Source organism: Taurulus bubalis (assembly GCF_910589615.1).
Source record: "Taurulus bubalis genome assembly, chromosome: 14".
NCBI lineage: Eukaryota > Metazoa > Chordata > Actinopteri > Perciformes > Cottidae > Taurulus > Taurulus bubalis.
This window is the reverse complement of record NC_136602.1, coordinates 7,788,848-7,812,816: the sequence shown is the minus strand read 5'-3', so window position 1 is coordinate 7,812,816 and position 23,969 is coordinate 7,788,848. Positions and strand designations below refer to the sequence as shown.

At 42.1% G+C, this 23,969-nt stretch overlaps 2 protein-coding genes across 4 annotated transcripts in view; one reads left to right on the top strand and one right to left on the bottom strand.

The window, feature by feature from the left end:
- akt3a (v-akt murine thymoma viral oncogene homolog 3a) overlaps positions 1 to 14,320 on the top strand; it is a gene marked incomplete at both ends in the record, with an annotated part of 41,829 nt that extends 27,509 nt beyond the window's left edge. Inside the window, 10 exons of one of the 3 annotated variants that reach the window (XM_079229666.1) lie at positions 660 to 804; positions 1,953 to 2,084; positions 2,297 to 2,362; positions 3,275 to 3,343; positions 5,458 to 5,580; positions 6,249 to 6,377; positions 11,636 to 11,850; positions 12,048 to 12,135; positions 13,216 to 13,318; positions 14,235 to 14,320. In XM_079229666.1, coding sequence (XP_079085792.1) covers positions 660 to 804; positions 1,953 to 2,084; positions 2,297 to 2,362; positions 3,275 to 3,343; positions 5,458 to 5,580; positions 6,249 to 6,377; positions 11,636 to 11,850; positions 12,048 to 12,135; positions 13,216 to 13,318; positions 14,235 to 14,320 — 1,156 coding nt within the window. Of the gene's footprint in view, positions 1 to 645; positions 805 to 1,931; positions 2,085 to 2,296; positions 2,363 to 3,274; positions 3,344 to 5,457; positions 5,581 to 6,248; positions 6,378 to 11,635; positions 11,851 to 12,047; positions 12,136 to 13,215; positions 13,319 to 14,234 lie in introns of all 3 variants that reach the window. The other 2 variants (XM_079229664.1, XM_079229665.1) reach the window with 2 other exon arrangements.
- Positions 14,321 to 19,258: 4,938 nt separating this feature from the next.
- Positions 19,259 to 23,969, bottom strand: part of sdccag8 (SHH signaling and ciliogenesis regulator sdccag8) — a gene marked incomplete at its 5' end in the record, with an annotated part of 43,429 nt that continues 38,718 nt past the window's right edge. The window contains 2 exons of the mRNA XM_079229701.1: positions 19,259 to 19,495; positions 19,818 to 19,944. Of these exons, the coding sequence (XP_079085827.1) occupies positions 19,469 to 19,495; positions 19,818 to 19,944 (154 nt within the window). The 3' untranslated portion in view covers positions 19,259 to 19,468. The remainder of the gene's footprint in view (positions 19,496 to 19,817; positions 19,945 to 23,969) is intronic.

Here is a 23,969-nt window from a genome sequence, read left to right as displayed (position 1 = left end):
TGTTACCTGGGTTGGTTTCAGTTAATTGTTACCAAATGTATGTATGCATGTATTGGCTGTTAGGAAAGCTTTTTAGGTCGGGCTAATACTAGACAATAGTAATATGACTGACACAAATGATACCGTTGCTTCTAACCTGATGTTAATTTAAAGTGATAGGACTGTATATAATGATTACTTTCTTTATTGATTATCTGATCATTTTCTTCTTAACAGACATTAATCAATAATTCTTTTAAATGTATTTGATTAATGGCTGTTAAAAGTCCCCTTTGCTCAAAGCGTCATGTTCAGATTGTTTATTTTTTCGTTTGGCCACAACTTCCACCCACCATGATATTCATTTTATTACCACATTAAATAACTACATAATCAAAACCTCACATTTAAGAAGTGTTTTATAGTTTTGCTTAGAAAATTACTAAAATGGATTATCAAAATGGTTTCTGATTAGTTTTCTGTCTAAAGACTTGCAGTTCTAAGTTAGACCTTCCAAACATGGAAGAACACTGGATTTCATGAACAGGAAATACATTATAAAGGCTCATGTCATTTCCATCCATAAACAGTAGTGTGTGTCAGAAGCAGTGGATGGGATACAGTAGGTGTTGGCCTTAGTGCTTCCCTGAACATTGTCTTGTTGTGTGTTGTAAACTCAGAGATGAGTGGACAGAAGCCATCCAGATGGTGGCTGACAAGCTGCAGAGACAAGAGGAGGAACGGTTTCAGTGCAGCCCCACCTCCAACATCGACAACATGGTCGAGGAGGAGATGGACATCTCCACCACACACCACAAACGCAAGGTACCGCGAGACAACGGCAGTGCACACATGATGCAAAATGGTTAATTCAGTCAAGTAAGCTCTGCTTGAAACTGTGTAAAAAAGCAGAGTTCAGTTTCTCACACACTAAATACTCAAAATACAGAAAGGATTCCAGCTGTGATATCACTGCTGCTCATCATTGTTCAAAGATGATCCCCCAAGTCACAGGTTTGCGACAAGGGTGTGAATTGTTTTTATTCCAAATTCAGTTCATTAATGTCAGTAGAAAAACATTGAAAAATGTATATCTTGTCATATAGCAGAGGGTTGTTCAAGGGGAAGTCTTGATCTGACCATAGCACAAGACGAACTATCAGAGGGTCACAAAGTTTGTTAGATGTCATCCAAGAGGGACCATTAACATCGCTGCTGAATGTCATTGTACTATTTTGACCTAAATGTATTCGTAGCACTTAGTATTGACGTCTATCAAGTACAAAAGGTTGGCATCAGCTGTCTGGTCAGAAGAGTAATCTTGTTGATTTGATCAGTTCCTGATTTGAATTCAAATTAAGCAAAATTAGGCTTTAGTTGTATTTAGTTCTTGGCTGATTTTGTTTTATATAACATTTGCGAAGTGTGGCTTCTTTCGTCAAATGAAAAATTGATTTTGTAGAAAACCGTGATTAAATTCCTCAAGGGCAAGGTACCAAAAAAAAGTATTTGTACTGAAACATATTGTATTGTTCGTAGTATTGAAACATTTCAAAGTATACACTGCTCTATACTACTAGTTGGACATCAGAATCAGAATCAGCTTTATTGGCCATGTGTGTGTCCACATACATGGAATTTGACTCCGGTTACACTTTGCTCTCATCGTACATACTGTATATACATATTATATACAAATAAACAAGAGAAATATATAAAAAAGACATTAAAGACAACAGAGTGGAACACATAAACTAAGCATCAACAATAACATTGAACTAATATGTACAATTTAAATATATATCGAATAATATATATAAACAATAAAAATGGACAATGATTTTTGGATATTAGTGCAGAAAGGTGGTAATAATGCAAGTCATCATCATCAAATCTTTGAAACCCATAACTCATAAAAATATTCAAATCAAAGTGAAGATGAATTGCTGACATTCTGCGTTTCCCTCCGCAAGACGATGAGCGACTTCGACTACCTGAAGCTGCTGGGGAAGGGGACCTTTGGTAAGGTCATTCTTGTCCGAGAAAAGGCCAGCGGGAAATACTACGCCATGAAAATCCTGAAAAAAGAAGTCATCATCGCCAAGGTTAGTCTGGCTGACTGTTTGTCCATGGATCGATCTTTACATCTTTACTGTGTTTTTAAATACAACTGAAATGTATTCAATTATTATTTATTCTGACTATACTTTTAATTTTGAGGACAGTGTCAGATGTCAGTATCTGATGTTTTTATCGCTTTTCATAGAGTGCTCTTCAACTGGGTTTGATTGAAAATGTTTTGCCCGTATCTGTGCAGGATGAAGTGGCCCACACACTCACAGAAAGCAGAGTACTAAAAAACACCCGACACCCCTTTCTCACTGTAAGTACCTCATAAACACACACAACGCAAACGGTTTAGATTCAGACATCTGTGCATATGCAAATGTGCCGACATCTGTAAGAGCGCATGTCGCATACGCAGACCGCATTTTGATCCTATACATACCTGAGTCTCTTGAGGCTAATTATGAGTTAGACACCAAATTGTTGTACATGAACGACCGCATCTGTTAGCTTTACACTCTCTCTTTGATGTACACAAACGCAAGTAAGCCGCTGCTCATTTCTATCCTTGTAAACGCACACGCACACACATAAATGAACGCGCACACCCACTGCTGTGGGAGCGATTACATCTGAGTTTACCCCCTGTCACATCTGCAGCCGCAAATAGACTCCGACCAACTGTTCTTTTGTTTAGCAGCTTCCTCCCACGAAAGAAAACACACACATATCTGGCTTGAAAAGGCGAAAACAGGCATAGCAGGTTTGAAGCTATGAATGATCACGTTTTGCTGCTCCCGCTGTTTTAGCTCGAATGGGAACAGACGTCTTGCTGCGTACAGAATCGCTCTCTCGTTCATTTCACTGTGTTCTGTATGAGGAGAGCCTCTCGTAGACGAACACATAATGGGATATTTGGAAAATCAAACAACAGTATCTGATGCTATTCAAGTTATCCCTCTGTACAGAAATAATAGGGAGAGATATCTCTCTATTACACTCGCATTTACTGACACAATATATTGTCAGTAAATGCATTATGATAAATAAGCCTTAGTTTGTAACAATCACTTGTACACTACTTTTCCCTTTTCTTCCATATATTGTAAGATTTACAAGGGCAAGTTGATTTAAGAAAACGGTTCCCTAAGAGTGTGTGTGTGTGTGTGTGTGTGTGTGTGTGTGTGTGTGTGTGTGTGTGTGTGTGTGTGTGTGTGTCTCTTTTCAGTCATTGAAGTATTCATTCCAGACTAAAGACCGCCTCTGTTTCGTCATGGAGTATGTGAATGGAGGAGAGGTAAGACACACACAAACACATTAAATGCACACACACACACACACACACACACACACACACACACACACACACACACACACACACACACACACACACACACTCATGATGGTTGTTCTGTATGTGCTTTGTGTTACTGCTCCTCGTTGTAACTTGTACAGTTAAACCACTCCACAACACCAACGACATCGATTAAACACCATTCTACTGTAAACTCTAAGCTGTGTAAAAACGGATGACAAAAACATTGGCAACATTTAAAAAGATACATTTCTTCGCTGTTTTGTTTAAATTTGTATGAGTAACTATTTATCTAAAATAGCAATTATATATTAGGGTTATTACAAGCATTTTGAATAAGAATAATGCTTCACTTTCCGTTACCCAAATACTGTATTTCAAATGTATTTAAAAATATTATTTCATTGTTTTTTTTTTCTATGTCTCACAGATAAATATAGTTTTTTTTTACGTGGTGAAATATAGTGTAAGTGGAGATGTGTGAAGTTTGACTGTTCGATTGCTTTCTAACAGTTAATTTGCCAACCAACTGGCCTCTCGCGTTCCTTCTCGTCTCTCATATCCGTTCCATCTCTCTCCTGCTCGTGTCTATTTATGAACACACCTATGGGGCAGATATAGCCAGAATGACAGTCGGAGACAAAATGAGTTTGGATTCCCCCACTTTTCCATTTCTCAGATTTTTAATCGGGCCATTTTTGCAATCTTGGTTCATTCCCTCAGTGTAACTGTCACCTGCTCCCCTCCCAGATAGTTAGGCAGTTCAGCCAGTGCCAGGCCTGAACACACACACACACACACACACACACACACACACACACACACACACACACACACACACACACACACACACAGAAAACACCAGCAAACACTCACATACTTAGACAAACACACACAGCAAATTTTTACCTCAACGGACAAATTGTGACCACACATGCCTCACAAACAACACACACACACACACACACACACACACACACACACACACACACACACACACACACAACCCATTACAAACCTGCCACAGTCACAGCTGCCAGTACACTGATGAAGGCCCACCTGTCGTGTTACCCCCTCTCACCACACCCCGCCACACACACACACACACACACACACACACATTACACACGGACACCATTTGAGCAAGGTGGTCTGTGAGCATCACTCCAGCGGCCATATGCAAACCTCCCTGAACAATTAATGGGTAGATGTGCGCCCCTTGGCCTCATGGGTAATTTGTATGACTTCACTGGTGTGCCGCAGCAGGCTGGTGTCATTTTGGTGCCACATGTGTAGCTGTGTGACAGTGACAACTTGACAACTGACGGCTAGGGAGAGAGTAAGAGAGAGAGAGAGAGAGAGAGAGAGGGAGAGATGAAGGGAATGTGAGGTGAGCGATAAAAAGGCAAGACGGGAGGTCACGCCACCTAGTGAAGAAAACGAGTCGCATACTCTTTTAAGTACGAAAGTGAGCTTCTTGCCAAAAACAAGGAGACGGATATGAGGATTGAGCAAATGAAAACAGAGGCTCAGGGGGCAAGGCCAGTTAGGCCACTAATGAGTGCTGCACTGGAGGCAGTTGAAATGGGTGGGTGGGGGGAGTGTTGGCGGCGGCGGCAGCGGCGGTCGGCCTGTCTTTAACTAGACTGGTGTATTGATTAAACCCTTGATTTGGCCCCCGTTGCCGAACTCCACGCCAGCACCGTGCCAACCTCGCCCAGAGGGTAACGTGGAAGAGGTATGCGAGTGTGTGTCTGTGTGTCTGTGTGTGTGCGTGGTGAGGGGGGCTGCTAGATGAGGCGCCAGCTGCCGAGCGCCTCCACCCGCCCTCCTCCGAGACCCCCCTTACCCAGCCCCTCACCATGCGCACCCCTTACACACCACCTCCGCTCGCTCACCCTCCCCTCCGCTATCTATCATCTCAATATGGTGCGGGCAGCCAGTTTGTGTTGTGCTAATTTCCTCCAATAAATCAGTAATTATTGCTGTGCCGTCCCTGCTGTCTCTCTCTCTCTTTCTCTCTCTCTCTCTCTCTCTCTCTCTCTCCCCCGCCCTTTCTGTCTCACCCTCCCTTCTCCTCCCTCCTTCTCCTGCAGCTGTTTTTCCATTTGTCAAGAGAGCGGGTGTTCTCCGAGGAGCGCACACGCTTCTACGGCGGCGAGATCGTCTCGGCTCTAGACTACCTGCATTCAGCCAAGATTGTGTACCGGGACCTCAAGGTAAACAGAAACAGAGAGGGGAGGCTGGTTGGGGGGCATGAATGAGAGAGATCAGATATTTGAGGGGAAAACTTTGTTTTCTCCAGCCCCCACACCCCACCTTGTGTTCCACAGTTTGTTGTTTTTGTCATCCAGGAGGAGAGGAGTGGCTCAGGATGTGTGGTAATTAAAGAGAGGGACGGGGACAAGCTCACACAGACATCAAGCACTAGAGAAGTGGAGACAGGCAGGGGAGGAGAGAGGAAGAGATGGGGTGCTGTTGCCACAGAGGTAGAGAGGTAGATGGCTCTGTCTGAGCGTCTGCCTGGCAGCCTTGGCCCCAGCCCTGCTTCCAGCAGCCAAGAAAACAGAAAGGAGAAAAAGCTGACAGAGAGTGAGAAAAACACTTCAGCCATTAAAATTAAAAGGTTGAGTGGCTCCAGCACACGTCTGAAGTTTATTTCCTTCCTCTGTATTTTTGTGTGTCTGTCTTGAGTGTGTGTACTGCCACTATGTGGGGGAATGTGATATGGTGTTCCTTACCTATACAACCTATACAGCCAAGAGAAGCCGTAAAGTGTTGATTCTCAGTCACAAACGATGAGGAAGAAATATTAGACTCAGTGTTTCAGATTCTGATGGTGAAAGGTGCATTGTGGGATATGATGTGCATTTTGTTTACCTTCCAGTTGGAGAACCTGATGCTGGATAAAGATGGCCACATCAAGATCACAGATTTCGGCCTCTGCAAGGAGGGCATCACAGACGCTGCTACCATGAAGACATTCTGTGGCACGCCCGAATACCTTGCACCTGAGGTAACTTTTTAGTTTTCATATCCGTTTTCTTTTTTCTCTGGTTTGATTTCTCTCTCCCTTATTCATTTCCTTGCTTTACCTTTATCTTCTGAGATGTTTTTATCAGAATATTAAAAATATTTTTACCTCTTTCCCCACTTTTCACTTCTTCAGTCTTCCTCTCCCCTCTTGCTTTGGTCTTCACCACCAATTAGCCGTCTTTACAAAATTGTGCCGTTACTTAAGAGTGCAATAATGAATTTCTGAGTGTTCAACAACCAAAAGTATGGTATGAAGTATAAGGTCACATATATTGTCAAAGCATCTATAACTACTGATAATCCTAGAAGTAATTTAGGATTAAATATGAGCATCAAATCCAAAGGCACCTCTCCCAGAATCAATTCACATTACTGTCACTCACTACTTTAGTATGTATGTTGTGTTTTATGGGCGCTCCATGCAAAATGTACTGGGACAACCATTTCAGGTCAGGGTGAGAGTTATGTGGCATTAGTTCATCATCTGCTTAGCAAAAATAATTAAATCACTAGACAAAATAGTACAATACAAAATAAACATCAAATTGAAATAGATGTTAGATGATTTTCTGCTCTATTTAGACACATGGGAATCTGATTACATACAGTACAGTATTTTGGTTAAGTTATGAACATGTGAAGTGTGAATTGAGCCCTAATGGGAATGAATTTGATAGCCACATCCACAACACAATGGAGATCCTATAATATAATACAATCACCTGATACATGACATACATCTCAGGGACTGTGTTATGTAGACAGAGCAGATTGACTGAGACTTTGTCATCCATAAAAGCATCTGTGGCATCGTCACATGCATCGTACCCTTAAGTCACAAAGTCACCACTCCGTACCCGTAACACCCTGAATTTTAGAAGGACTCTGATGTTTGAAACCTTTTTACAGTGGAATTTATGCATGTACATTTTAATTAGCAGATTTCACAGACGAACGCTTTCCATAATATCAGGGTGAACAGTAAATATGCAGCTTATGCGTGTTAATGAGGGTGTTGGTTGAATTGTAAAAGGGCACAGCACAGCGCTTACACACACACACACACACACACACACACACACACACACACACACACACACACACACACGCACACAACCGCATAACTACATTCCTGTAATAGTTTTTTGCAGCCATCCGCTGTCCAGGCATCAGCGCTGCTTCACTTGAAGGCCAGCAGATCAACTGGCGAGAGCGTTACAGGACTGTGGGTGGTGGAGATGTAGATGTGGAGATGAAGGCAGGAGGAGAGAGGCATAGTGTATATCCCACTTGAAAAAGTATGGAGGACAATTTGGCGCAGCATTTTGTGCTTTTTTTTAGAGTCCCTTCCTTTGCGTGCCAAAAGCTGATTGGAGGCTGTTGGTTATTTTTCACAGGATGTGCGTCTGTGTGCATTTATGTGTGTGCGCGTGTGTGCTGTGTGTGTGATTGCAGTAGAAAGTGCAGGCTAAAGCGAGGCAGATGGCGGCAGATGGGCGAGGTTGGAGGAAGGTGCTCGGAAAAAACCTGGAAATCTACACTACCGCCGCCGCCACTCACCCGCCCGCACGCTCTGCTCGCCCGCCCGCGTGTAAAAATAACACAGTTTGCTCGGAGCCAAGTTACAGAGATGCAAAGTAGCCGGGATTAAAGAGAGAGGGGTAGGTGGGGGTTTAAGACAGAGGAAGATGAGAAGGGAGAGGAATTATTTCAGGGTTACAGGAGTGAAATTCAGACAGTTCCCATGTTTGCCGTCACTGAAAAGGGCAGATGAGAAGTGAATGAAGAGGGTTTGTGTCACACACAGATACAAACGGCTGTAAAGTGAGTTACTCTTCGATTTAATTGTTTCAAGGATTGTCATCAATACAGAAAGATTAATGAACAGTAAGCAGTGTGAAAGTCCTTGTGAAGGGATAGAAAAACTGAATCAGAGCAAACACATGTGGAGTGTTTGTCTCTATTTTCTAATATTGTTTGTGTTTGACTGTTTTTTTTTTTTGAAGAGCATGGATTTCGACTTCTCAAATTTGTTTTTATTTTTAGATGTTTTACATGTCGGGCATTGTGATTTTTTTTTAATAATTTTTTTGTTGGAACTACATTTTTCATAAACATAGCAGCACAGTCAGCCGTTAGTAAAACATTTGAAAACATCAGAACAGTGTCAGCATGAACCTATCTCCAAATGATGACACTTTGGAGATGGAAGGTCTCTGTGTGACACCAACATATGTGAGTGTATGTTAACTGTGCCCAGTATATGAGGTGTGTGTTTGTGTTCCCAGTAGCCTGCTGGGTGTCTGGGCTGGTACAGCCACAGGCTGTGTGTGCCCGTCCCGTCCCATCTAGTCCTGTCCAGGCTGCCAAAGCCCCTGCCCCGCAAGCAGCATCTAGTTGCCACATGGCCGCCCCATAGGGACCAGGACAGGACAAGACCTTCTCTCTAACGGCTGCTTTTCTCTTTCCGCTTCTTTCGTCTCTTCTCTCTTGCTGATGTATCTAATGTGTTACACCTACTGCCTTGTCCTATTTATTTGTCCTGTCTGTTTCTAAAATATACAAATAATCACACATACTGTACACTTTCACACACACGCACACTCCGATGCCTCCATGCCTAAGGCTGTGGGGCAGCATTCTGGCTCTGTGTGGATTAATCTGCTCCCTGCTTGCAACCGAGCTGCCACCACTTTCTTTGGTCCCAGGACACACAAACACACACACACACACACACACACACACACACACACACACACACACACACACACACACACACACACGTACACTGGCATGCATATACATGTCCAACTGGACTGCTTGCTTTTGTATACATTTCTGTACCTTTTTTGTACAAAGAGTCACAGCCCCGTATATCTGCATTGAAAACCGCTTTGAAAACTCAGAATTTTAATTTTTTTAAATACGCACAATGTGTGTGTGCGTGCGTGTGTCCCTCCTCAAGCTGCAGAGAACGAAACACCAAGCATTTCCTAGTTTGCCTCACTCTCAAAACTTTATGAATTTGATGAGAACGGATAAATATTCCATCTGCTGTGAGTGTGTGTGCGTGAGTGTGTGTGTGTGTGTGTGTGTGTGTCTGTGTGCATCTGTGTGTGCATCTGTGTGTATCTGCGTGTGCTTGACAGTCTCCCAGCAGTCTAAGCCAGTGTTATCCCTTCAGCCGTACCAATCAATAGTATATCTGGAGCTGGCGGTGCTTCGTTCCCCCAGCTTTTCTCTCCAGCTGCCAACAGGGTGACCAGCGTAATACACACACACACACACACACACACACACACACACACACACACACACACACACAGTATACAGCACTCATACCTCTTTTATTCACTTCCCGGCACATGTTGACTTGCACACGCTGAAGCAGCCGCCTGCATCATTAGCAGTTTAGTGTCGAGTGTGTGAGCTCAGTCGTTAATGACCAGCTTTCGGTAGCATTGAGCTGCTGTGGAAACTCGCAGGCAGCTGTTTGGTGTTTTCTCTTACCTTGTCTCATTGCAGAATGACATTTATCATAATCTACAGTTGGGGCTGTACAACAGAAGCTCACCTGCACCTTTATCTGACACTTATCTGGTGAAACTGCCAAGTAGAAAAAGGCTATTTTTATTATACTCTGGTGAGTGTAAATTACAAGTCTCTCACATAATTGCGGGGTTTACCCTGCAGGTTTCCTGTTCTGCAATATTAACACAAGATTGAATTATTATCACTGCCCAAAGTGTGCCCAAAAAGCAATTATTAATCGTCTATCACTTTGATTATATGAAATGTATTTATGAGAACGTGTAATTCAGAAACATCACACTCATGGGTATTCACGACCATACAACTGGCAGTTTTTTAATCAAAAGCTGAAGATTTTATGAACTCAAACCACCTTCTCATCTTTTGATACGACACGTTCACGTGCCCAAAATCTGAGGTTCAAAGGGTCAGCGTGGAGCACAATTACTGAAACTTTTAATGAGATATTAGTTGGCATAAAAAAAAAAAATCCTTTTGATAATATGAATTTGCTGTATAGTTTCAATATCTCATTTATAATAATCCAAACATGTTTCTGTCAGTATAGTATGTGTTTGCATGTTTGCATTCGTGTATTTATGCCTGTTAGCTGGTCCATTATTAACAGTGAGTGAGATGTTGTTATTATTGGCGAGATGTTTAACATATGCTATTCTGGCTGCTCTCCAACTATGTCTGTCTGTCTGTCACACACACGCACACACTCTCATGCAACACAAGCAAGCATACACACTCATCATGTTAAAAAGCGTATTATGTTAATTAAGGCCTCAAAAGCACCTGAAATACCTCTCTCTTCCTGCGTCTGCCTCCCTTTTCCCTTTCCTTTCTCTGCCTTGCTCTTCCAGAGCTGAGCGAACAGGCCCATGACTGGATGAAAGGGAAGGAACAAGCAAGGGAAGACATGATTAGAGGACTGAGGAGGCAGGATAAGACGGGATGGAGAGGACGGCGCAAGGAGAGCAGGCAGGGGAATAAGAGCAGGAAGGAAGCCCAGACACAAGACTTTGATACGGGACTGACTTCTTTCACAGAAGCTCTTTCCTAGCCACACACAAACCCACACACACACACACACACACACACACACACACACAACACAGCAGCTCACAGTACAGTACCTGTGCTAGCCAGCTTGGAGGTCGGACTGGCCCTGACCCATGTTGCGGGCTGTTCCTGCCTTTTCCATCCAGGGACGTTCCTCTTTGTCCCTGCCAGGAGAAGGATCAGTGCGCCAGGGGAGAGCTGGCAGGGACACGAGGGGCATCTGGTGGGCCACGCCAGCACACTGACTCCCTTACTGTAACAGGGGCCTCTGAAGACCTGCCATCCCATGATGTTTTCCTCTGTATGTGTGTGTCTTTGTATTGAGAGAGGGGGGCTCACCGTCTACACCTCAGCCCATGTTATCTGTGCTTCAACTTCTGTTCTTCTCAGACAACTTTTACTGTTTTTTTTTTCTTATTTTTTATTCATCCCTTGAGCAAAATGACATATTGACTCTCCTTTTGCTGTCTTTGCTCGCTCATCTGCCTCTTCGTCGAATACCTTCGGCAGTCTTTATTGTCCAATAAAATAAATGCAGAAATGCAGAATAAAAGCAGATGTCCATAAAACAAATGGTCCTGTTTAACAAACAAACAAAAAGGCAAACATTGGGTTTCTGTCTACCTCTGCACTCTTCAGGTCCTGGAGGACAATGACTACGGTCGGGCGGTGGACTGGTGGGGTTTGGGTGTTGTGACGTACGAGATGATGTGCGGCCGGCTGCCGTTCTACAACCAGGACCACGAGAAGCTGTTTGAGCTCATCCTCATGGAAGACATCAAGTTCCCGCGTACTCTGTCGTCTGACGCCAAGTCCCTGCTGTCGGGCCTGCTCATCAAAGACCCCAACAAACGGTTCGCTTGTGGTTTCGTGGATGTAACCGTGTGTATAAATGTAGAGTAGAACAGATGAACTTGGAGTAAATACATGCAGGAGTTTTTCCCACTTTTATTGTTTTTTTTAAAGTGATAAATATCTCAATCACTTTTGATGACTTCTATAAGTCAGCTCTTAGTTAGTTTTATTTTAACACTCCTCTCCTGTTCACTAGGCTTGGTGGAGGACCAGATGACGCTAAAGAAATAATGAGGCACAGTTTCTTCTCTGGAGTCGACTGGCAGGATGTCTATGATAAAAAGGTATGAAGCAATATTAAGGTAAAACTACGTTTGCACTGTGAACTGAGCGATTGTTTTCATACGGTCTAATAAAGCATGATTGGATAGTAGAAAAATACCTCACCATAGAGCTATGGCTTCTTTCCTTTTCCTCTCTTCTTCTCTCCTCCCTCCTTTCTTTCCTTTCCTTGTGGTACAACAAAACAAAAGTAAAAAATGAAATGAAATACATATTCACCTGAAGTACAGATCACATTTACACGCCTCCTTTGATAAAAATGTCTAATTCAAAGAAATTATAAATGCAGGGCATTTTAGATGGACATGAATGTAAAATGCAACTTGACTACATACACATACATTATTTTTTATGCCATTTTTAATACATACTACAATAGGTTACTACTATTTTATGACATTTTATGAAATTACATATTATACATAAAAATGTTATGCCATACTTTACCATTACTTTTCATGACTACTATGACAAACTATACTATGACTTCTTAATGACTTTATAGGCATTCTATCCTATGGAGTTTTTTTTAATTACTTTTTCTTTAAAAATAATTACAACATACTATAATGTAACTTATTTTGACACTTTTTTTTATGACATACTATTCTTTTACTGTTCTAGATTTATTATATTTCCATTTTCATGACTTGGACTTTTCATGTATTTTTAATGACACAAAATACTATATTAGAACTTTCGTATTTCATACTGTCCTATGCCTTTTTATTACCTTTGTAATGACATTCTACACAAAAACTATGTACTCGTATACATCCACATTTTTACATAAATTCAATTTTTAAGACTTTTTATGACATACTACATACACTAAGGCATTTTATGTTACACTATACTATGACATACTACACTCTGAGGCTTTGTATGACTATTTTATGATCGACAATGCTAAGATTAAAGACTTTGCTGTTGTATTTCTGTGGTATGCTGCATCCCCATTGGTCCGGTGTGGTGCCCCAAAGACACCAACTGAGTTTGGTGTCTTTCAGCTCTGTTGTTCGGCGGTGTTATTGTCTGATGTGATCTTTCCTCTTTGTGTCGCCCTCTCATCTCTGCCCCAGATGGTCCCTCCCTTCAGGCCTCAGGTGACGTCGGAGACGGACACCAGATACTTTGATGAGGAGTTTACAGCCCAAACCATCACAATCACTCCTCCAGAGAAATGTGAGTCTGTCTCTCACTTTTTCTCACACGTCTACTTACAAACATATGCCCACATTAAAACCAAGAAAATCTCACTTTCCTTTTTGACATTGCTGAAGATATTCTCAGTGGAGAGAAAAATATAGAAATAAACACGGTGACAGAAGAAGTGAACGCTCTGGTTTGGAGCGTGTGTGTGTGTGTGTGTGTGTGTGTGTGTGTGTGTGTGTGTGTGTGTGTGTGTGTGTAGTGTTGGGTTAAATATGACATCTTACTGTGAGAATAGCACACATCCCACCTAACAATGTATGTGTTTGAGTTATTATATGTGAAATCATTTCTGCAGAGGATCATGAATGTTGTTAATAAAAGTGTTCTATTATATAAATTGTGATGAATCAGTTGTGTAGCTGCAGTCAGTAGATGGTTTGGTCAAACATCTGATAATGATCAACAGTAGCTTTTTTTCATTTTGATCACTTTAATAATTGCAGTTTTAAGTACTTCATCAGCGCTCTCACTCTTTCTTTAGGTGAGATATTCAACTTTACATAACTGGGTAACAAACACTGAAAAAGGGCTGTTGTCTGTTTATTCAAGTGTCTCTGCAATAGTCCTCAGGCCACATGCAGCGCTTCATAGGCGTTTGAAGTAAAGATACCAGCTTCTAAATGTTGAACACTGAATTATGCATGAGTGGAACCGATGTGTTTCTTAGCGCTAATGTGAGGTTCCACTTGTTCTGGAGGTCGCACATCAGTTAGTACGCCGGAGATCATAGACACACTTGTTAATTGAAGTGTGTTCGGTTTAAATCTACAACTTCCCGAACACAATGCTTTTTATGGAATTGTATGTATTCATTTTAACTGAATACTTACTTTATTGTGTAATTAGTAATATAATTAATTACTTCTGAATCAACTTGTGTCTTCAGTCGACGAGGACGGGATGGACTGTCTGGATAACGAGAGAAGACCGCACTTCCCACAGTTCTCCTACTCTGCCAGTGGCCGGGAATGACGTGTCGATCACGGTGACATCATCACAGCTGGTCTCTGAGGTCATCAGTGTGGGACAAAAAGACCCACAGCTTTGGCCCTCCCCAGAAAGACTGGAAGGATTGTGCCCTTCTCCTTCTCTCCTCTTCTTCCTCCTCATCATCCCCCTCATCCTCCTCCTCTTTTTCACCTCTGCAGTCTGCTTCTCTATTCATTTGAATTTAGTGAATCCCTTTTTAGAGAGAACTTCCAGGCAAAATTACTTTCTAATCCTGCGCTGCAACCCTAGGTGATCCGAAACTGTGATGTGATCCGTTACTATGTAATGTCCCTTTAATGACAGGAGCATCACCGGTGGCCTGCTGTGCTTTGACATGTGTCGGTCCTGCCAGACTCTAAGAAACAAACACGTATGAACAAGTTAGACAACAGCTGATGCATCAAGGAGACGTTTTTGTGGCTTTTTATCCGTGAGATGGAGATATAGCATTTAAGTCACTCAAACCTAAACTGCCGTTACCGGTTGTATCTCAGGCTTTTGCAAACAGACGGAAACTCTCAGACTCAGAGAGGCACTCGGGTCTGATTTCAAATCCTCACTCAATAATTCTGGGATTGATTGAGGCTGCCTGGCTTTGAGGGAGCAGTTGTCCCCAGTGAGCAGAATCCGACACAGCTCACGTTGTCGGGTAGGATTTGACTCAGGTTTCGCTCAGTGCAATTCATTATTGTTGTTGCTGCTATTTCAACTACTACCACAGGTACTATTACTCCTACTACTACTATACTTCTACTATTAAAACCCGGTGCTACTACATTATACAGGCGCCAGCAACACATCAAACACCTGTATTAATGTCTATGCTTGTACAGCTGCAGCACAGGTGTTGCTTTTACTCCTAATGTACCGCTATGACTCATCAACTCTGTCGACGTAAGACGGTTGAAAGGATGACGTGTTTGTGTGTGTGAGGTCCTATTATGGGTTTGTGTTTAAGAGCGCACCTCAAAGCACAGCAGTTCAGAAGGAGGAAGCTCCCGAACCATGAGCTTTACTACGTTACCCACAATGCAGTGCAAGTTGGTTGATATAACCATCACAAGGAGGTGAAAATGAGAGGAAAGCAGTTAGTTTGAATCCCCCCCTCTCCTCCCCTCCCCAACTTTCAGTCCCTCTGAGTTTGATTCTCTTCTGTCCCAAAAGGGAACACAAAAGTGAAATGTTACTTTGTGTTGATGATGAAGCTTTACAGTGACATGTTGTTGTCATGGTTTCGGGAACCACACGGCTGTACCTCTCTGTCTTTGTGCAGGAAAATGAAACTGCAGCAGGAACAAATTCACCACAGAGTGAAAGAGAAGCCCAAGATGGCAGACGGGGCTTTGTGGATGAGAATAGAGAGCGAGTGCAGGTGAAAAAAAGCTCCAAGAATGATGACAAATGTATATTATGTTATAATTTATGACGTATTGATGATTGAGTTAACGGCTGATTTCCTGTTTCCTGTGAGATTCTTATAAAGGATTTTTATTAAAGAGACATTATGGTCTACTAGGAGGTACACATCAACAAAGTTATGGGTTTACACAAATCACATCAATGGCTATAATATATATATATAAATATATATGTTCTATTTATTGTTCTACTCATCAGTTTTATATTTAACTTTTTCTATTGTTATTACATTATTCTAGAAAAACTATTTCTTAGGGCTGAGAAAAAAAAGAAAAAAAAAAGGCACCTCAAGAAACAAAAATGGCTGAAGAATGTAGGAGGGAAAGCAGATCGCATTCCTGCTCCATTGTTAAGTTGAATGATGTTTTTGTTTTGTTTTGTGACCAAAATGTGACGGCAAGAGGTGACGGGACGCATTAAAGACAGATGGTAGTCTACTGTGAGCTAATATATATATATATATATATATATATATATATATATATATATATATATATATATATATGTATAATCCCCTTTTCTTCTTTAACTTGATCCAAATCATCCCACAGGTGTTTATGGGGGCTCATCTCTCTTGATTGCTTATTGACACACTCATGTTCCCCTCTTTAATCTGATCAGAGTGTTGGTGAAGGCTCAGAGTTCAGAAAGACAAAGTGGAAGTTGAGCAGAAAGAAACAGAGTGCAGCGCAGAAGTCTAAATGTAAAGTGGTAGGATTGGAAAAGAGTCGGTACTGAGACGTAAGAGCTACTTTTTACTGTAAGTGTGTCGAGTCAGAGAAGAGGAGAACGGTTCTAAAATGGGAGTTTGTAAGGTCAGACGCCTCTGTCTTTAACAAGCAGTCATCTCTCTGGTCTGGACTTTGTTTGTTTGCGTCTTCATGTCTTCCAGTCTGACCAACAAGATTTAAAATCCACTAAATTTCTCTGTCTTCAAACGCCAGTAAACCTTATGGTTTAAATCAGAATACATCCAGCACTTCGGAGGAAGACAAAATCACCAGATGTGAGGAAATATATTTTTTTAAATGTGAAATTTCAACTGCATCCTAAAAATCAACATGTCACCGTTAATATTTTGATGATAGATTTAAAGAGAGTACCAGAGGAGATGCTCTGATTAGACATAGGACATTGTATTCCAATATTTATTTGAATGTTTTTCCTATTATCGTTGATGGATAACTTGAATTTCTTTTCTATTTAATTTATTTGATGTCATTTTGTTTTGGAGTTTAGCAGTAAGGGGCTGTAGTCGTGTTTCACTCTGCAGTTTAAGTCCCCAGATATTTTGTTCTAAAAATAAATCCTTTCGTTTTTCTTTACAGATATTTCTTGTACGACAAATTACCTTTTTTTTTCCCACTGCTCTTAAGTCCATATGCTTTACACTTGCACATCCATTAAATTGCTATTAGCTGGCAAAGGCGCTTCATGGCAGAAAGTAGAAACGGATGGCGCTGGCCTGTGTGCTATCGTCCTCTGTCCTCACTAACCAGTCCTGAGTCAAAGTCAAATTCAGAACTCTTATGAAACATACTCTGTGATCGATTGAGCCTGTCTGGCAAAGCTGAAGCAGCCGAATAGTTCAAAAATGAGTACAATTCCCACCCAGCTGGCACCCGTGACAGGCTCAAGCAAACGCTCACAAGTATTTGGAAGGAATTCAGCTTTGATTTGACCCAGGTCTGCGAGCAACTGAGGAGCTCTAGCTGTATGTGTGCACTTACCGCCAAAATCATTAGGAACCAGAGTTCATAAAAAAAAAAACTACTTTATAGCTTTGGCCACAGCACTTTCACATGAGGAATCTGATTAAACCCCGCTTTAAAGAAAGATTTTTAGCTTCCATATTATTTTTTAAGAAAAAGATTTTTAAAGCACATCTTCCCTCCGCATACAACCGATAGCTTTGATGTTGCTCTGAAGTCTTCAGTCGGACCTGGGTGATTGTGTCCCTCATGCCAGAGAGGAGTCAGCGCTGCCACTGCAGAATCACGCTCAGTGGGAATGTTCAGTAACTTGGTCAGTCTTCATGAGATAAAATGTTAAGATTTTATATATATATATATATATATATATATATATATATATATACTGATGTCGCTGACTCCTCCTCGTTTTGAAGTTTTCCCTCCCTCAAGTCTCCAACGCTCATTTAATCCTCCTTTACGCATTGAAGTGCATCTACTGGCAGATGCTGATTCTAAGGTCAGAGATCATATAAGTAATACATGTTTTCCTTCAACTACTGTAAGTGGAGAAACTGGAACTTTAGTAATCCACTTCATCAACGTGGGTTTACCTAAAAGACTATGAATGAACTTGTCAGTAACGTCTTTAACTGGATGCTTTATGCCTCCTCCCAGCTTTACTGGTGCCCTCGACTGGTGTGAATCGCCGGTATGTGAGATATGTGGCGCTGCACTGACAGCGTTCACTCTTAAAGCTGCTGCTGCTGCTGTTTGTACTGTACATCTATCACACAACAGATCTGACTCCAATACTATTTGAATAATGTCAAATCCTTTCAAGGACCTCAGCTGCTCTGTATTGATCTTACCTGTTAATGAACCGTCGGCGTCGGCCAATAATCACAAACCTCATTCAGCTCGGTGTTTAATGAAGAGAAGTAAATGGCTCCCGTGTTTGGAAGGATTTCTGAAAGTATGTGACCTTGTGTCTGCAACAGACTTCCTTCCCTCTCTTTCTCTAGTACTAGACTACTATCATGATTATTAACATGAACAAGCATGAGGTGCATTTATTTATAAAACGGCAAACAAAAAACGGCAAACATGTACAAATAATACAAAGTGTAATTGAGTCAATTCCATGTCCATCTACTGTAGCTTTACAGCTGTGTGAGATATTTGTGGACATCTGCCAGCTGTTCTCAGAGAGGGCCATGTTTCCCTGAAGCACTGTGATCCTGAATTCAGCTATCCTCTCTGACGCGTCGGCAGAGCAGAACTGATACTGACTCTGAGACGGCGTCGGGAAACTCAGCAAATCGATCAAACGGCCTTTTTCTGTCCCTCATGCTGTCAGGATGCAGTGCTGTTGGCCAGCGAGGCCTTGAGGATGTGAAAACAACAAATTACCATCAACATGAAGCTGTTTTTTACACTGTACATCCTTAGTATTTTTACACAATGTATATGATAGGGATGCACATTATTTTCCTTCTTACAGACTGCTTCAATAAAGCACTATGTCAATCTGCTGCGATGGCGTCGACTTTGTATTCGCTGTGTGGCTCAAAACACTTTATCTTCAAAACGTTCAGTCCTGATGGATAAGTTAAAATAGAAAGATTACTTTGCGTGAAGAATTACAAAATGTTTCCCAAAAAAATCTGGGGACATTTTATTAAAATAATATAGCATGTTATAAAAGCTTGTTTGAGTCATTTTGTTCATTCACTCATTCAAGTTTTCAAGCCGAACCCGTTATCCCAGTTCCTCTAACTAACCACTCAATATATCACAGTAACGGTCTGTAGCACAATATAGTGAATAGAAACCTGATTTTCAGTTCTGTTAATTAAACATTAAGTGTATACAGTGTACCATAATACAAAAAGGATGAACACACTTGTCCCCCTGGGTAAAAAACCCCAACACAAATAAAGTTTGACGAGTTCTTGTCAACAAGAGATTTCTGACTTCAGATCCAAAGAGACAGGAGGAGGAAACAAGCAGGACCGACTCATGTGGACACAGTATTGACTCGTCTCTAGAAGGAAACAAACAAACACACACACACACACACACACACACACACACACACACACACACACACACACACACACACACACACACACACACACACACTCAATGATACACACATATCTCTGATAATGACTTGATATGAACAGAATATAAACAACATGCTTTTAAGGACCAGGTACAATTATTAGACATGACGGGACAAACATCTTCTCACTGATTTTATTTGAGTAAACTGACGACTATAATGTGCACCTGAAGAGAAAAGAGACCATCACAAATTCCTTTAGAAACAAAATAGTGAGTCACACTCTGCTGTGTCTGTGTACCTCCATGTGCAGGCTTTGCATCTCCTCAGCGAGTGTGTTTCTCTCCTGCATCAGCTGGTTTTGTTTGGCCAGCAGCTCATACACCTGCTGGGCGCTGCTCTGACAGTGACGGTCCAACTGCTGCAGCCTGCAACACACACACACAAAATATTGACAAACTAAGTGAGAGGAACTTAAACTCCTGGCTGATATAAACCAAATGTTGTAAATATTGAAAGAGAGCTGGATGCACAAAGATTTTTTTTTTTAAATATCACTGGACTTTGTTAAGTAAGCAACACTGTTTACATGAATGTGACAGCTGTGTATATTTAGTCATTTGAGATCAGACGAGGCGATTCAGGATCTGAAACTGGTAATGCTCTGGTCTGACTCACTGCAACTATATCGGACAATACTAACTAAAATGATTGCATCGCATTATGAATCAATCTGCTCATGAATTCTAAAATTCATTCTTAGGTTTGTCGGAGAAAAAGGAAAAGTCAGTGAATAGTGAAAGATTTCAGGTGATGTCTTGTTTTAGCAAAGCAAAGAGCGGGTGATCCTTCAATCAGAAGATCGGCGGTTGGATCCCCGGCTCCGCTAGTCCCTGTCAATGTGTCTTTGGGCAAGACACTTAACCCCAAATTGCTCCCTAGGGCGGAGCCATCGGTGTGTGAAGGCTTACTTAGTCCTGATGGATAGTGCCACTTTGCATTGTAGCCCCTGCCATCAGTGTTGAATGGGTGTGAAAGGGTGAATGACATGTAGTGTAACAGCGCTTTGAGTGGTCGGAAGACTAGAAAGGCGCTAGACATGTACTAGTTAATTTACCTTTATAGTATATAAAAAGTCAAAGTATAGTATGTCATAAAGTATGTCACTAAAAGTCAAAGTATACTATGTCTTAAAGTCATGAAAACGTCATAGTATAAGGTTGTCATTAAAATTACTCAATTGTCACAGTATCACAAGAAGTCCTAAAACATTGTGTATTATGTCATAAAAGGTTACATTATAGTATGTCTAAAAAGTTGTGAAGTATTACATGAACAGGTCATAGTTAAGTTTGTCATGGTAAATTTATAGTATGGTATAATAAGCCATTAAATACAAAAATAAATATATTAATAAAATGTCATAAAACAGTCCTAGTATAGTACATGATTAAAAAGGTCATTTTAAAAAGTCACAGTGTATCATGTCTTTAAAAGGTCGTTTTTTTAAAAAAACATTAAAAAATGCACAGTACAGTATGTCATTAAAAAGTCACAGTGTAGATAGTGATAAAAACACCATAGTATCTTGTGTCCGTTTTGGTAATATCCGTCCCGTCTTCCTTCTCATCGTTTTGTCCACACTTCTCTGGAGAGCTGCGAGATTGGGTGACTTCTCCACTGTCCTTTTCTATTTGTGTCCATCTAATGTGTGAACCATTGCTGGCCTGGATTTGCCTTTTCTAATCCAATAATATAAAAATCTTAATTATCTGATTGTACTGCTTGAAAATTCCTAAAAAGATTCCTCGGGTGTGAGGACAGCCAACGCATGTCACCCACATAAAAAAATAATTCATGTCCTCTGTCCTTTGCCTTCAGTCCCTTACTTCCTGTGTCCGTCCTCACCAGGAGGTGAGGGGGGTTCTAGAAGAATAGAAGTACTACAAGTACCTTTTTCTGCATAACACAGAACTTTTAGTTTTTCACTAGAACTGTGGCACAACTTTCATGTTTCAATAAACTGACACCAAACTGGTAGGACACCCCGGGGAAGACCCAGGACACACTGGAGCGATTATATCTCTCGGCTGGCTGGGGAACGCCGCGGGATCCCCCAGAATGAGCTGATAAATGTTGCTGGAGAGAGGGAAGCCTGGGTCAGCCTGCTGGACCTGCTGCCATCGCGACCCAACCCCGGATTAAGCGGATGAAAATAGATGGATGGATGGACACCAAACTCAAACTCAAAAAAGTTATAATACCAGCACAAAATACTCCCACTTTAAGTGAAAGTCCAGTCTCTATCAATTGATCAATATTACATGATAGCTGAACTAAATTGCAGGTCAACAGTTTGGTGAGAACGTTGTGCGGTTATGAGGCAAAGTGTTGATCAGTCCTCGGACGTCCCAATTAGTATGTCTCCTTTGACAAAACCGCTCCTGCAGACAATGAACTCTTTCACTGCACACTGGGGGTAGACACTGTGTGTGTGTGTGTGTGTGTGTGTGTGTGTGTGTGTGTGTGTGTGTGTGTGTGTGTGTGTGTGTGTGTGTGTGTGTGGTGTTTTCCAGATGGGGTTTGGGGGTACAGGCGTATGAATAGCATGCATGCTCACTGTGTTTGGGGGTGGAGGTGGAATGTGTTAAGCTATTTCCCACCAACAGCTCATTATTTAATCCATTCATCCATTTGACAGTCAGTCAGTCATCCCGTCCTCTGGTGCAGAGGCGAACTGATTCTCACACACACACGCACACACGCTCCACTTTGGCCGGACAACAACAGCAAAATTCAGCTTTCCCATCAATGCGTCACAATATCATGCAAGATTAGATGAATACTTTTTGCTGATAATAAATCTGTACTTTTACTTCAGTACAATATTGAATGCAGAACTTGTACGTAAAGGAGTATTTTATATTGTGAACAATTACTTGGAGCTGAGTATTCCTTCCACCACTGTCTCTTAAACACCTGACAGTACCCTTTAGCGAGATGATTGAGAAAGTTAAGAAGTCTTTACTTTAAATCTATGAACTAAAAGGAGAGTTTGACTTCTTCAGGCCTCAAAGAAATATGAACATGAAACAATCAGAGAAGGAAACATTGCTCAGTCTCTTAGTCCCCTCAATCTAAACTCTCACAAGACAAGATGCTCTGAAAACCTCTGACACGACACGAGCGTAAACACCTTTCACTTTGTCCGTCACTGTTTCAACAGGTTCAGAAGGAGACAAGGAATGATGCGTGTGAAGGAGAGAAGGAGGAAGAGGAGGAGGATGAAGAAGAGAGTTGTGTCTCGGGGCAGAGAGACAGAGCGAGGTAGCTGGGGGCGAGACAGATGCCCCTGCCCTGCTGGTCATGTTGGCAGTAGCAAGGCTGCCTGTGTGCGACAGACGGGGGAGGCAAACATCCCAACACAATCTGCTCCCTGCTCTCCCCCACATTGTCTCGTTTTCCACCACCGGGTTCAATCTTGTCCATTCCTGTCCCACTTCATTAGAAACTCCCCTTCTCCATCATCATCATCATCATCTTCCTCAGCATCCATTAACACCATCGGTCCTCAGCAGCTACAACTTCAGCCCCCTTCTCTTCTGTCCTCTCCTCCTCCATCCCATCCGGCGACCCGCTGGGTGCTTAATCTCAGCCCCCGAGGCTCTGTCCAGTCCTGGAGGCCGAGGGCGATGACTCCCCTCCCCGCCTGGTGTTCCTGCAGCCGGCTGCCAAGCTGTCCTGACCAGCCGCCCCCTCTCTCTCTCCCTCTGCCCACTCTCCCCTCCTACGCCGTCACACTGCACAACACAGCAGGGCATCGCCACGTCACACGGTAACACACACACACACACACACACACACACACACATAGAGAGAGAGAGAGAGAGAAAGAGCCCCGCTGTGGTGAGCCAAGACACAAGACAAGACAATACACAAATAGACACAACCGATGTGCCGCACAAAGTGCAGCAGATATGAGCTCCACACACACACACACACACACACACACACACACACACACACACACACACACACAGCGGAGGACCTAAAGGTCAGAAACGGAGCCTGTTGTTCTGAAGCTGTTAATGTTTGATGAGGGAAGTGTTGGGAACGTGTTGACTGAAGGCCCTCGGCTCCACACCGCCAAACTAATCTGAGTCATGCTGGGAAAATGCCAAACGTTATCCAATCACAACCTCCGATATCTCGGGACATGCAGATGCACCGAACGCATGGAAGCGATCTTCTCAGGGAAAGAGAAGATACGGCCGTCTCTTAGAGAGATTCTGTGCTGATGACCGGCCAGCTCTGAAATCCGCTCCAGGTTTGTAAAGCAGGAGATGCGTCGACATTGTTTGCCAGGAAGAATTTTACACTTGTGGTGGAGAAATAAATGTGTCGATGGAGAGAGGATTTATTTTACTTATCGATTCGGAATACCACGTCAAGT